This window comes from Somniosus microcephalus, chromosome 9 (assembly GCF_052327205.1).
Source record: "Somniosus microcephalus isolate GS21.2 chromosome 9, FLI_Smic_1.0, whole genome shotgun sequence".
Taxonomy (NCBI): Eukaryota; Metazoa; Chordata; class Chondrichthyes; order Squaliformes; family Somniosidae; genus Somniosus; species Somniosus microcephalus.
Window position 1 is genome coordinate 171653154 of NC_140995.1, and position 16062 is coordinate 171669215.

The window sequence follows — 16062 nt, forward strand, 5'->3', positions numbered from 1 at the left end:
TGGTGAATTAATTTTTTAAAAATTATTCGTTCCTGGGATGTGGGCATCGTTGGCAAGGCCAGCATTTATTGCCCATCCCTAATTGCCCTTGAAAAGGTGGTGGTGAGTCGCCGCCTTGAACCGCTGCAGTCCGTGTGGTGAAGTTACTCCCACAGTGCTGTTAGGGAGGGAGTTCCAGGATTTTGACCCAGCGACGATGAAGGAACGGTGATATATTTCCAAGTCAGGATGGTGGGGAACTTGGAGGTGGTGGAGGGAGTGTGTTTAAGGTGATGGATGGGGTGCCAATCAAGCGGGCTGCTTTTTCCTGGATGGTGTCGAGCTTTTTGGGTGTTGATGGAGCTGCACTCATCCAGGCAAGTGGAGAGTATTCCATCAGACTCCTGACCAATGTTCTCTTTAAGCTGCGCGGCCGTGCAGCACTCCAGGGAACCCGCGCAGCCGGCTTTCCGCCTTTTCAATATAAAAACCACGCATGCGCGGTATTTTGAATGGGCTGTGTAGTGTATGTACCCGTCTACCTTTAAGGGAACTATTGAATGTAACCGTTCACCTTTAAGAGAACTACTTTAGGTGTGGCACTATTTGTTTGGCTTCTGTATACTGTAATACCGATAGTGACCACACCAGTATATAAGTGTTGTGGCAGGATTGCTGGGGCAGATTCGCCCGGACCTTCGAATAGTAAAGACCTGTTTGTTTGTTACTTCTGAAGTCTGTGTATTTATTAACTGCACAACCCACAGACTTTACAGTGGCGACGAGTCCGATCGTACCCTGCGGCAAGACTACCAAAGCAACGAAGAGCGTCGAAGAGAGGCAACCGCCCTCGTCGTGCTGCTGAAAGAAAACACGAGGCTGCGGAAGGAGGAAGACTTTAGCAACAAAAGCTTCCATTAGCAACAGGCACTGACTACCCTTCTACCACGGGGCGGAGTGAGCCGATCAGCAGGAAACAAGGCGGCCGCGGAGACTGAGTAGGGGAAGGTGTAGAGAATATCCGGAGGATAAGGGCTGTGCACTCGACCACGGTCGAGGGGGGAACGGAGCCGGTCAGAAAGTCGGGTCCAACGGCGTCGTGAGACAGTCGGACCTCGATCGGCGGGAAAAGCCGGGCAGCGACCGCAGCCACGAAGCGCTGAGACTGGGAGTAGGCGCGGGAAGAGAAACCCAGCCGCAGCCGGGGAGGGAAACACCGGTCTGCGAGAGGGCTGGGAGGCGAACAGGAACCGTGCGGGTGGGAGAGAGAGACAGAGCCGAGCAAGGGGAGAGAGACTGCGCGAGAGCCAGTCCAGCGGCTGAGCTGTCCTCCACCAACGGGGTAACCAGAGCCGGTAGAACCGAACGAGAGGGAGAGACAGAGCCGAGCAAGGGGAGAGAGACTGTGCGAGAGCCAGTCCAGCGGCTGAACTGCTCTTCACCAACGGGGCACCCAGGGCCGGTAGAACCAAACGTGCGGGAGAGAGAGCGACAGAGCCGGGTACGGAGAGAGAGACTGCGTGAGAGCCAGTCCAGCGGCTGAACTGTCCTCCGTTAACGGGGTGTACCCAGCGCCGGTAGAGCCGTGCGGGCGGGAGGAAAAGACAGAGCCGAGTAAGGGGAGCTGTGCGAGAGCCAGCCCAGTGGCTGAACCTGTCCGCTGTGGGGGAAAGCGTACCCCTTCCACCAGGAAGAAACGCGGGAAGCCGCCATTAGGCGGAGGAGACGACAGAAGCGGGAAACCGCCATTGAAGGGGGCGGGGAGAGAAAGGAAGAGCGGGAAACCGCCATTTTCGCGGGAAAACCGCCATCTTAGAAATAAACAAATAAATAAGAATACTTAAAGAAATACTGGTGCTGCTCCCAAGGGAAGAAAGATGCCTAAGCGAGGGAATATTAATGATTTTAATTCTGAGATAGAAGACTGGGCCACGTATGTGGAATGCATCGAGATCTATTGTGAAGCCAACAAAATAGAGGAAGACGACAAGGCGATAACATTGTTAAACTCGATGGGCGCAAAGACATACGGGCTCTTGAAGGATTTACTAGCACCAGCTAAACCGGCGGATCAGTCTTTCGAAGAGATTGTGGTTGTTCTGAAGGACCACTTGAACCCCACACCGTTGATATTGGCTGAACGATTCAAATTCTATGCAAGAACGCAACGGGAAGACGAAAACAACGCAGAATACTTGGTCGAACTGCGTAGGCTAGCGAAATACTGCCAGTTCGGAGGGAATCTGACAGAGGCACTGTGAGATAAGTTCGTAGGCGGATTGTCCAAGGAAGGGACGCAAAAGCGCCTACTCGAAGAGAACGACCTTACACTTGACAGGGCTGTCCTTATAGCCGCATCACACGAAGCCGCAGCGAAAGGAACGGCGGAAATGCAACTAAAGGCGGCGGCGCTCGGGGTGGACCAAATTACCTCGAGTACAACAAAATGCTATCGTTGTGGGAAGACAACACACGACCAGAATCAATGCTGGTTTAAGAACCAAGAATGTAGGAAATGTGGCAAACTGGGTCACATCGCTAAGGTATGCCGGTCAGGGAAGAAGACCAACAACCAAAGGAAGCCATCACAAGAAAAGTACAACAAGGTATACAAGGGGGCTGAGAAGAGTTCAGACGAACAGAATCCAGACTCAGATCCAAACAGCCAGGAGCTGGGTAGTCTGAGTATCCACCATGTGAGTAAGGAAGCTGACCTACAAACTATCTGGGTCATGCTAAAAATAGCTCGAGTCCAAGTGAAAATGGAGTTGGACACTGGATCAGCTGTATCAGTCATAAATTGAGGGGATTACCACCGGCTATTCTCACACATACCCTTAAGAGATACCAAGTTCGTATTGCAGACATACACGGGGCATAAAGTATACCCCATAGGAAAAATAAGAGTCAAGGTGAGAGATAGGGGTAAAGTACACCCAAGAATGAACTTGTACGTACTACCTGAGGGAGGACCACCACTTCTAGGACGGGAGTGGATCAAGAAAATAGACATGGAATGGCACTACCTACAAGCAATGACGAGTGAGGACTCGGTGCAGACAAGCAGCTCGGACTCTGAGCCGGAAGACGATAAGTCCAGCCCACGTATGAAAAACAAGGTTAACATGAACTCACTGACTAAGGTTGGAAAAACGATGGCGTGCATAAAGACAGAGAATTCTGAGTCTGTTCAAGTCACAGATATATGCATTACGGAGGAACACCGAGCTCGAACTCAACGTTATTTCAAAGTACGACAACAATTAGAACAATTAAGTTACCGTCTCGTACAAGAGATGAAAACAATGAAAAAGTTCTATGACACCGAATGGGAGAGTCTGGAAAGACAACAGAACCTGCTGGCTCAAGCAGAGAGCGACCATAGAGCCATCGTGACCAATTACCGATCACACCTCCCTTATGATGTTCAGGAGTTAGAATATTTGCATGATCTAGAGATACAGCATAAAGGCAAACCACACTACACTGAGGATTTTGTTCTGCAATTGGAGACGGAGCTAGTGCAGGCAAGGTTAAGAGAAGCTGAATCGCAGTGTGCACTTAAAGAGATGCAGAAAAAAATCTTGGACATGGAAAAGAGAAACGCTTCTTTACCTGATGTGAATAATGTGGCCATGTTGCAAGAGGAGCTTATCACTCAGTTAAATGAAAATAAACGGAAAATGACTGAGATAGACTGCAAGAATAAAGAAGATTTGATGGCAGTGAGACTTCAAGAGGCAGATAGCATAGCAGCCTTGGCTGAACTCCAACAGGAAATTGCGGAAGAAGCAAATGAAGAGGAATCTTCAGGAAGCCGGGATTTTATTCCAGTTCTTCTCTACGACTCCTTACAAGCAGAGTGTGAGAAGTTGAAAGAACAGTATGAACAGGCCCAGGCTACAATTCTGGAGGGGATTAACTCGGCAACCTCCGAAAAGCTAGTTTCAGTAGAAGCATATGAACAACTAAAGGTTGAACATGAGCAAGAAGTCCAAAGGCTGCAGGAAATTCTTGATGAGCTCAAGGCCAAGACAGACTCATCGGTAGAAGTTCCATCCACAGATGAGAATTTAGCGGTGAAAGACATGGCAGAACATGAAAGACAAGATGTCCAAGAACTCAAAAATATTGGAGGAAACCCAAGACAAATATGAGGCGGCAATGACCGAGGTTCAACGACTTGAAGAGCAGAGTCAACTGGGAATCCTTTCAGTGGAAGGGAAGGAAACTGTAAGAAACACAGAGACTGTAAGAATGGGCTCTGAACATGAGCTTGGGAGCATCAAGGCGCAACTTCTTCGAGCGCTTGAAACCAAAGTACAAGAGGAAAGGAAGGTGAAAGCATTGGAGGGAAAGGTGGATGAAATGGTGAAGACTCTGATCCACAGAGTCCCCGTGGAAGAGTTAACGGTCAGCCAACTCCTTCACATGCTGAGAGACAAGACTCCACAATGGGAACACGAGCTTCAATCTGCAAAGGGAAGGAATTCGGAGCTCCCAAAAGTTACGGAAATAACTGAGGTGGCAACACAGATTTTGTGTTACAGTTTACTCTATGAAGAGTTCGTTGAATCACGTCAATGTGAACAGAAGAATGTTGAAACAGCTGCTTCAGTAGAAGGATTAAATAGCCTGATACCGCAATCCCCGGTGGAAGGGAAGGTATTGAACTCACAAATGAGGTCAGTAGTGAAGGAATGGCAGACAACCCAGGAAGAGCGGGATGAATATGAATGCATGAAGAAGTCTTTTCAAGAAAGATGTCTAGGGAAGGAACCACCGTCAGCTAACGTCCAGACGGGTGAGGAGGAAGAAGAAGGCTCTCTCGCTGGCCTAACTCAGGACGAACCCGAATATTACCATGACCTGTTGAGTGACACGGAATATTACGAGGATGTGGTCTGCCCAGCTTGTGATGAAAACTCCCAAAGTGCTGAAATCCGGAGGAAGCACTTAAGGTCTAAGGAACATAGAGAGTTGGTGGTGCTACAGCTGGCAGCCGAGAAAGGAGCTCCGAGAGTTTCAAAAAGGCAGAAAAGAAAAAGAAGAAGCAGAAGATAATAACTGTCTAAAATATTAGCACTTCTACCATCTCAGGCGGGACACTACGAAAGGAGCTAAGTTAGTTGAAAAACTGGAAAATGTCAAGACAGCCAGTTGGTTGTAAAAGTCCGCACTGCTGGTTCAACAGGACGAAAGTTCAAGCTGTTACGTCAAGAAAAAGGCTATGGAGGAGTCACGCTAGCCAGGTGAACCGGCTACACCAAAGAAATGTTGTTCGGAACGAGTCAAGATCAGAGACTGAATCTATGAACTGTTTCCGCAGAGACTGAACCTGTGAACTGTTCCCACCGAGATTATATCTGTAAATTGTTTTATATGACATTGACTCCACCGAGATTATATCTGTAATTTGTTTATAGGAAGTTGAAGATATGTATGTTTAACGGGGACTCTGTAAGTAATAAGCTAAAAAGGGAGGATTGTAGTGTATGTACCCGTCTACCTTTAAGGGAACTATTGAATGTAACCGTTCACCTTTAAGAGAACTACTTTAGGTGTGGCACTATTTGTTTGGCTTCTGTATACTGTAATACCGATAGTGACCACACCAGTATATAAGTGTTGTGGCAGGATTGCTGGGGCAGATTCGCCCGGACCTTCGAATAGTAAAGACCTGTTTGTTTGTTACTTCTGAAGTCTGTGTATTTATTAACTGCACAACCCACAGACTTTACAGGCTGCACAACCCCTTAAAGGGGCCACGTGGCGCCAAAACTAAACATAGAAACATAGAAGATAGGAGTAGGCCATTCGGCCCCTCGAGCCTACTCCGCCATTCAATGCGATCATGGCTGATCATTCAAATTCAGTACCCGGTCTCTGCTTTCTCCCCATACCCCTTGATCCCTTTAGCCTTAAGAAATATATCCAACTCCTTCTTGAATATATTTAATGAACTGGCCTCCACCGCCTTCTGTGGTAGAGAATTCCACAGGTTCACCACTCTCTGGGTGAAGAAATTCCTCCTCATTTCTCTCCTAAATGGCCTACCTCTTATCCTTAGACTGCGTCCCCTGGTTCTGGACTCCCCGACCATCGGGAACATCCTTCCTGCATCTAGTCTGTCCAGTCCTGTCAGAATTTTATAAGTTTCAATGAGATCACCTTTCATTCTTCTAAACTCCAGCGAGTACAAGCCCAATCGACCCAATTTCTCCTCATGTCATTCCTGCCATCCCAGGTATCAGCCTGGTGAATCTTCGCTGAACTCCTTCCATGGCAAGAACATCCTTCCTCAGATAAGGTGACCAAAATGGCACACAATACTCCAGATGTGGTCTCACCAAGGCCCTGTACAACTGCAGCAAGACATCCTTGTTCCTGTACTCAAACCCTCTCGCTACAAAGGCCAACATACCATTGGCCGCCTTAACTGCCTGCTGCATCTGCATGCTTACCTTCAGTGACTGGTGCACAAGGACACCCAGGTCTCATTGCACTTCCCCTTCTCCCAATCTATTGCCATTTAGATAATAATCTGCCTTCCTGTTTTTGCCACCAAAGTGGATAACTTCACATTGGTCTGACTTGTGCCTTGTAGATGGTGAAAAGACTTTGGGGAGTCAGGAGGTGAGACACTCGCCTCAGAATACCCAGCCTCTGACCTGCTCTTGTTGCCACAGTATTTATGTGGCTGGTCCAGTTAAGTTTCTGGTCAGTGGTGATCCCAGGATGTTGTTGAGGGATTCGGCGATGGTAATGCCGTTGAATGTCAAGGGGTGATGGTTAGACTCTCGCTTGTTGAAGATAGTCTTTGCCTGGCACTTGTGTGGTGAGAATGTTGCCTGCCACTTATCAGCCCAAGCCTGAACGTCGTCCAGGTCTTGGTCTCGGGTATGATGGTCTCGGGTATAATGTCTTCTGTTTTTCTGTTTCTCTAATTTCTATCATGATGCTTCTTTTTGTCTTCCACTAATGTCACTTCTGTCATTTATCTATCTCCTGTTCTCCACTTAATCACTTTACAGCTCATTATTTTTCTTTTCTTGTGCATGTGTTCCCCTTCCCTTGCTCTGTTCCTTCTTGTAAGCTATCCATGTGTAACATTTTCTGATGAAGCACTACACCTGAAACGTGAACTTCTATCCTTTCACCACAGATGCTGCCTGGCCTGCTGAGTGTTTCCAGCATTTTCTGTTTTTGTTTCCTGGTGTCAGTTGATGTTTGTGTTGGATTTGGTGGTGTTTAAAGTGGTGCCATTTGATCCTGAATTACCTAAAACTCATCTGTATTCTTGCACTAAAAGCTGATGCTATTTCTGCAGCATTGCTACCAGTTTGTGAGAAGGAAGTAGGATTTTTTTCCCACCCTTTCCGTAATAGTTTGCCAAAAAGCCACTATACTGTATTTCAGGGTGTTGTCTTTGTAAGAAAGAATTTAGAAAATCTTTATTGTTAGGGGAGGCAGAACAGCCACTTTTTTTTGTTCTAATCAAGCACTTTTAATATGTTTCATTTAAGCATAGTATATTGTGATATGATTTGTTTGATGCAGTGCATAATCATTCTAAGGACAAGTTCTTTGTGCATTTTACTACACGTTTGTATGTTAATGGAAGGGGGTGCAGAGATGTAGAGGCACCCCAAGAATTATTCTGGTGGAAGTAGGCGGTCTTTGAGATGGTGAAGATATGGGGTTGAAAGCTCAAGTTGCAGTTACAAACAGGCTGGTTCAACCTGAGACAGTGGCTGGGAGCGGGATGGAATCAGTGATGAGTTTGTGGTGGGGGCCAAAATCAAACGAAAGCAGTTACACTGAGCTAAACAATGAGGAGAGGCATTGGAGGAGGATAAGAACATAAGAAATAGGAGCAGGAGTAGGCCATTTGGCCCTTCGAGCCTGCTCTGCCATTCAATAAGATCATGGCTGATCTACCTCAACTCCACTTTCCTGCACTATCCCCATATCCCTTGATTCCCTTAATATTCAAAAGTCTATCGATCTCTGTCTTGAATATACTCAATGACTGAGCCTCCGCAGCCCTCTGGGGTAGAGAATTCCACAGGCTCACCATCCTCTGAGTGAAGAAATTTCTCCTCCTCTCAGTCCTAAATGGCCGACCCCTGGTTCTAGACTCCCCAGCCAGGGGAACCATCCTCCCTGTATCTACTCTTGTCAAGCCCTGTAAGAATTTTGTATGTTTCAATGAGATCACCTTTCATTCTTCTAAACTCTAGAGAATATAGGCCTAGTCTACTCAATCTCTCCTCATAGAACAATCCCCCCCATCCCAGGAATCAGTCTGGTGAACCTTCGTTGCACACCCTCTGGCAAGTATATCCTTCCTTAGTAAGAAGACCAAAACTGTACACAATACTCCAGGTGTGGTCTCTCCAGCCTTACAAATACACTCAAATGTAATTAAAGACATTATACAGGAAACTTTGTGATATCCGGCACCGACGGGACCGAGCTGTTGCTGTCCCATCAAAACTGCTGGACAAACCAGCGCTAATGTTAAAACATACGGAAGCTTTTGAGCTCCGTATCTAGCAACAAACCCTGTTGCTTAGCAACAGCTTCTAAACAGTCGGCCGTAGCTTGCAAGCATCTCTGTAGCTAAGCAACAGCTTTAGCTAGACCTTGTAGAGCCTGACTAGTGGGGAAAAAAAGCAACGAAAAGAAAAAAAACTTACTGAACCAACTCCTGAATTTTGCCGGTGGCTCGAGCATTCCGGACAGTTAACCTCCGGATAAACCAAAGTTTCCTGTAGAAGAAAAGAAAAACATTTACCTAATTTACAAGAGATTAATGCTACTCCTGGTTTAAGCACATAGGAACAGGAGTAGACCATTCAGCCACTCGAGCTTGTTTCGCCATTCAGTGAGATTGTGGCTGATCTGTATCCTAACTCCGTCCACCTTCTTGGCTCCTTATCCCTGATTATCCTTGGCTAGCAAAAATCTATCCCCCTCAGATTTAAAAATTATTAATTGAACTTGCATCTATTGCTTTTTGTGGGAGAGAGTTCCACACCTCTTCCACCATTTGCATAACTTCTCTCCTGAATGACCTGGCTCTGATTTTAAGATTATGTTCCCTTGTCCTAGACTCTCTCGCCTTTCAAAATCCTAATAACCTCAATCAAATCACCCCTTAACCTTCTATATTCCAGGGAATACAAGCCTAGTTTATGTAAAATCTCCTCCTAAAGTAACCCTTGGAGCCCTGTTAACATTCTGCGCTGTACTTCTTCAAGCCCAATATATCCTTTTTATAAGGAGTGGTGCCCAGAACTCTGCACAGTACTCCAGATGTGGTCTAACCAGGGCTTTGTATAGCTGTAACAAAACTTCCTCCCTTTTATATTCTAGCCCTCTAGTTGTATTCCATTAGCCTTTTTGATTATTTTTTGTACCTGACTACTACATTTTAGTGATCTGTGTACATGGACCCCTAAATCTCTTTGGTTCTCCACTGTTCCTAGCTTTCACCATTTAAAAAAAATACTCGGATCGATCCTTTTTTGGTCTAAAATGGATGACCTCACACTTGCCTGCGTTGAAATCCATCTGCCACAATTTTCCCCACTCACTTAATCTATCAATGTCTCTTTGTAATTTTATGCTCCCGTCTGCATTTACTATGCCACCAATCTTTGTGTCATCGATAAACTTGGATATATGGCTTTCTTATTGCATATCTAAGTCATTAATAAATATGGTGTAGAGTTGAGGCCCCAGCACAAATCCTTGTGAGACACCACTAATCATTTCCTTCCAATTTGAGTACATGCCCATTATTCCTACTCTCTATCTTCTACCACCTAACCAATCTCCTAACCAGATCAATAATTTGCCTTCAATTCCATGAGCTTTAATTTTAGCTAACAGCCTCTTGTGTGGATCCTTATGCCTTCTGGAAGTCCATATAAATGACATCCATAGACATTTAATTAATTCTTCAAAAAATATCAGACACGACCTATGTAAGACTAGGCCCTTTACGGTATGCCGGTCTGACAGTTACTTAGAGTTTGGACCCGAACCAGAATGAAGACAACGAGACAAAGATTTCAGGGTAACTACTTCTTTACTTAAAATCAATCAAGTTTACACGCAAGCATAAGCTTCAACAAGCAACCATAAGCATACATGCGCACTAACACCAACGAGCGACTGGTTTGGCGGTGACGAGTAGGCCCTTCTTTCTGTGCGACCGGTCAAGTCGCCCAACTCTCTGCCACAGCCCCCAAGCGTTCTCTAACTGTATCCTTTATACCCAAAACTTGGTAGGCCTCGGACCACGTTGGCTATTGGTCAATCATTGGTGTTTCTTCCGTCTCAGACCACGTTGATGATTGTTCAATCATGGGTACATAAATACAAGTTGTTGTTGTTATATCTCCTTATCTGTAGTCAATGGGCCTTGAGGCTGAAGGGGTTGCAGAAGTTCCTCATTGTTCATTCAGCTTAAAGGTTTGTTTTGCAGAAGTCTGAAGGGCCTGTCTGCTGAGGTTGCAGAAGTTAACTAAATCTGTTTAAAGGTTTGTTTGCAGAGCTCTTGAAGCATGTTGGTACATTACATTCAGCCAAGTCACAATGAACAGTGAATTATATCTTACACCTACCCTTTACAAATCCATGTTGGCTCTCTAATCAGCTCAAATTTCTGTAAGTGCTCAGTCACTCTGTCCTTTTTAATTGTAGATTCCAGTAACTTCCCCACAACAGATGTTATACTAGCAAGTCTTTAATTTCCTGGTTTCTCTCTCTCTCTCCCCTTAAATAATGGAGTTACATTTGCAATTTTCCAATCTAAAGGAACAATTCCTGCATCGAGAGAGCTTTGAAAGATTATGGCTAAAGCATCTGCAATTTCCTCGCCTATTTCATTTAAAACCCTGGGGTGGAAACCAACGTTCCCTCTAAGCCGCACAGCCCGGGACCGGCTTTTTCAATGTTAAATTTTGCACATGCACGAATGTGAATAGGCTGCGCAGCCCAAAAAAAATTACAGGGAACATTGGTGCAACCATCATGTCCTGGGGATTTGTCAGTCTTCAGTGCCATTATTTTTTCTAATACTGTTTTCTTGCTTCCATTAACTTTAGTGAGTTCCAGTCCTTGATTCATTATTAGTTTCCCTGGAATTTCAGGTATATTATCCTCTTCCTCTACTGTGAACACTGACCCAAAGTAATTATTCAACAAGGTTGCCATTTCCTTATTTTCATTTTCAATATTACCCACATCTGTCATTACCCTTGACTACCCTTTTTCTTATATAATTGTGTTAATCTTGATCTCCCTCGCAAGCTACTTGGAGTAATAGTTACTCCATCTAGACAGCTGTGCTGTCACCAATTTAAAGTGGCTACCAAGAGGACTAGCTACAGATTCCCATAAAAGAATATTAAAAATAAAATGGTATGGTTCAAAAGAAAGTCAGATCTCCAATCCATCTCGAAGGTATTCTGGAGTTTTGCTTGATTTACTTTTGGTAGGTAGGGAGCAATTGAACAGCTTTTCATCAGGAGAGCAAATGGGTAGACTGCATGCTGAGGCATTAACGAGAGATGGGCTTAATAGTCTGCTGATAAGTATAGATGAGGAAGGTCATTTGGCCCATCCAGAAAGACCATACAGTCTGCTCTGATCATAGCACCAACTGTTTGTTAAATTATTCCAGGGTCTTTTTTTGCCTCTACTGCCTACCCAGAAGCCAATAAAATAGAATCAGTCTTAAATTTGCTTTTTACTATTTTGAACTTGTGCTGCCTTGTCCTGCTGTTCTGGTTTATTTTGATGTAGTCTTTGGACTTATAAAGTTAGCTCTGCCATCTCCAGTCTAAAAATTGGAAAGGAATATTGAGCAGGGTGTATAACGGGTGACCAAATATGGCACTGTCCCTTTTTGCTCTCCCACCAAAGTTGCATTTCACCTCCTTTTGTCTTTTCCAGACTTGCGATGGCAGAGCTAAATTTATAACTGTTTATAATATCCTGAAGTCTTGTACAGTTTTCCTCACTGTTTGCCAAACCCCCTACTTACTGTATCATCAGCAAATTTTGATATTGTGCTCCCATGTTCAAATTGACCCAGGATTGACTGCTGGGGTACACCACTGCCAACCGCTCTCCAAGCTGAGCAACACCGATTTGGGGGTGAATTTCTCTGCTCTTTTGTGTATTTCCAGTGCCGAAACTGCCACCATAAAATTGCACCTTCTCGAGCTCCCTTGTGCTGTTTTGGCCCTTTCCACAATCCACAAACCGATTACCAAGTGCCCTCATTTACATATACTATAATGAGGGCCAGTGTCCCTACAGCTCTGAGTTTCTTGCTTTTACACTTGTAATGCACTCAGGGTAACTTAGACTGATTAGAAATGAGGAATTTCTGAGCCTGAAGGGTGTAAAGAGTTTTATTAAGGTTCTGCAGCAATATTTTTTCTGCTATTGTGCTACATTAACCTGGGCTTGCTTCTGACAGGGTTTTCACCCAACCCACAGTCAGGGTTTCTGTGGATTAGGTATGGCATTCCCCATGGGCATACCCATAATATTATCAAGGAGGCGAAGCAGCAAAGGAGAGTTGGGTAACATTTAATGAGGATGCAGCCTACCAAATATTACCCAACCCCACCCCTATAGAATATCCAGGCAATACAAGTCATATGAGGACCTTACTGAGGAGATGTATATAAAAGAGTACTTCACCATTGGGGCAATAAGATAGCTCTGTCTCTGCTGCATGATGACCTGCCCGCATTGCTCTTTCTGGATGTGAAGATGACCACCGCACTCAACTTTTATGACATAGGCTCATTTCAGACATTCAAGGTCAACTTGTGCAATACCAGCCAGTCAGCGGTACAGGCATGGTGACTGGCACACTTTACAGGAGAGCTGGTGAATTCATCACCTTTGGCATCAGAGCAAGGCAGCAGTGAGATAGGGCCATCCAGTTTGCTGGATTTCACAAGCTCTAGGGTGCAATCAATGCCACCCACATTGCTTTGCAAGCTCCCACAGAAAACCCCTTCAACTACCTGAACAGGAAGGGCTTCGACTCCCTCAGTGTACAAATTGTGTATGACAACATGCAGAGAATCCTGCAGGTCAACATCAGATATGCTGGAAGTTGTCACAATAAATTCCTCATTCAAAATACAGCACTCCCAGGATTCTTCAAGGAAGAAAAATGACCCCACTAAGAATGGCCCGAACAGCACCAGAATGAGATACATGCCTTTAAGATTAGTCATTGAGAGGTCCATTGCGGCCTTAAAGGGGCACCTTTGCTGCATGGCAATTCTGGAGGGCCTCTGCTGTATGCTCCAGATTGTGTGTCACACATAGTTGTAGCCTGCAGCCTTCATTACACCGTACAAAAAGGGATGGACTTTGACATTTGCTGGTGAGGAGGCCCAGACTGCGTTGGAGCCAGAACTGTATGGGGGAGTGCATCACATTGACCTGCACTCCGAGGACTCCCCAGTGATGCTGCAAGAGATGTCAGAGCACATCCCATCACTGAAGACTTCTCTTCTGTGCAACACGAGTATCGTTGACACCAGAGCCGTACGTCCTCCTCTCTCACTTTCAAACAAAGGGACAGTCCCTCAATCCACCAACCATCCTACAACATGACAACACATCAACCCTTTTTACCCCTACATAAGCATGCCGATAATCATCACCTGAGTAAATGAGTCAGCACCAAATAAATGCACCCTTTCCTGTATGATTCATGTTCTCCAGTTAAGAGTCTGGGGAAGATTTTAAAGTGCCCTAATAGAGATTTTCAAAATTGTGATGGGATTAATTCAGTCAAATTGTTCAAATGGACAAATAGTTTGGCATCTAGGGAACCTAATTTAAAAGTAATTTGGGAATTCAGACAACTGTTTCACACACTGCTTATTCAGGAATGTAATAACCAATTAGGGAAAGCTGTTCAATAGTGAAAATGTGTTCAAGATACAACTATGTAAGTTTCTTGAAAGTGGATTTCTGGAGGAAGAGGATTAAGGGATATACTGGAATAATGAGTTTGAGATTAATAAAAGGATGGATTTCTTGAACCAAATGGCCTTTTACTAGTCCAAAAATGTCTTGGTTTCTAATCAAAACAAGTAACTTGAATTACCTGACCACTTTTTAAAAATTATTTTTTTAACAGAACCTCATCATCTTTCGCCTCCAGTGAACTTGTCTGTAAAGTCTCATAACTTTCATACTGTCTTGAAGTGGGATGTAGTTGATGCATCTAGAACATCAAGGTTTAATGTTGATTTCCGTGATTACGAGTAAGTTATAATTTTGATTTTTTAAATTTACATTTTAATTTAAAAGAAAACATTATGTACTATAAGCTTAACAAAAACTCTCATGTTTTACAGATCGGGAGACTGGAAGCCTTTTTCCCCTTGTTTAAATATTTCAACGCATTATTGTGATCTCAGTGATGCTTTTAAACCTCCCCTAGATCATGTGAACAGCTATTATGCCAGAATTAGTGCAGTTACGTCGTCACAAGTGTCAAATTTTTCTTGCACTGACCGGTTCTCTTTTAGTGATAATGGTAAGTTGGAATTTAAAGGAAAGCTTCATCCATTATTTTAATGCCTCTTATATTTTGCAACAATTGCAAATTAAGGTTGTCTTTTTTTTAATGAGGTAATGCTATCTAAGTCTCTCAGAAAATTGTCTTGTTTTTATTTAAGCGCCAGATCACAGTACTAAAATTTAACTCCATCCAGGAGGAGTGTTGGCTTTAAATGTAAAAAAAAAAGTACCCTTTTAATGCTTATAATTATTCTAGATCTTAAGGTGGTATTTCCTTCATCTTTCCATAAAAAGTGTCTAGTAATCAATTTGCTGATTTATAAAATGGCCGTTGTGACATGACATGTATCCTCTCTACCTCTTTTACTCAACTGACTGCATACAACATAAGGTTCAATTGAGAACTGAAAATAAATTGCATATACTGTCAACATTTTTCCTATCACTTAACAAAGAGGGGAGTATCTTTATTGACCTGAGCATTTCAACCTGCTTTTTATTTAAATGCAGTAAAAACAAACTGTTGCCTACCTGCTAGCAGAGAGCTTAAGCATAAAAGGCTCAACATAATTATTTTCCCCCAATTTCCTTCCCCCCTCCTATGCTTCAGTGGTCATTCCTCATGTGCAAGTTTAGGTAGTGAGTATCGGCTAACTCCGATGAAATATATCGCAACCATACTTTTTTTGTTCACGCCCAACATGAAGGCACGTTCTACGAAAATTGCTGAACAGTGAAAAGGAGCAGGTGCTCTGGCTGACATTGTTTTCCCTCCAATGTCTAAATCGGAGCCTCCACTGTCGATCATAATATCCCTGGCTGAGATCTGGTAATGCAGCATAGACCAGGCATTAAGGCTGGGACTTTGTATTGCTCAGTTCCATACTGTGGTTAGATTTTCCACAGAACTATTGGGAGTGCTAAATTAAAAACTAAAAAAAAATTAATGCCTTAAATAAAAATGCAACTGTGCATTAAACCTATGACTGAAGGGAGCAATTACAGTAGTATAATTCACTGTCTGCATAAAGGCTTTTGGTACAAGCCACTCATTCTTTACTGTCATGGTTTATAATGTCATCGAAACATCGCAATTACATTCCATATAGGATAAGACCTAGGCAGGGATGTGTTAATGGGCAATAACCATCTCTAGTGAGTCTGAAGTACACAAACATACCCATAATTTGTTGGCAATTAATATAAAATTAGCAGTCTTGCTCAAGGAGAGGGCAATGGAAAATTCACACTTGGAGTAAGGAATTTTTTTTTTTTTACACGTTTAGGATTAAGACTTATCAGGCCCAGAGTAGAAGGAGATTTACCTGCATCTAACCTTTTTATCCATGACCTGAAAGTGATTTTCCAGCACTGACGTTCTCCCCTTGATAAATATTTTGGTGCCAAAAATTTGGGTTCATGTATGTTGTTCATTTATTTTAACCCTTAAAATGTGTTGAGTAATAAAGTTGTGATTCAGTTTGATTTCAGATGACTTGTCTA

At 43.8% G+C, this 16062-nt stretch overlaps 1 protein-coding gene across 2 annotated transcripts in view; it reads left to right on the forward strand.

Moving 5' to 3' along the window:
* The window catches only part of LOC147112835 (interferon gamma receptor 1-like), a 72102-nt gene that overhangs the window by 25713 nt on the left and 30327 nt on the right, over positions 1-16062 (forward strand). For both annotated transcript variants that reach the window (XM_085997510.1, XM_085997511.1), the window contains exons 2-3: positions 14174-14300; positions 14394-14575. In XM_085997510.1, coding sequence (XP_085853636.1) covers positions 14174-14300; positions 14394-14575 — 309 coding nt within the window. The remainder of the gene's footprint in view (positions 1-14173; positions 14301-14393; positions 14576-16062) is intronic.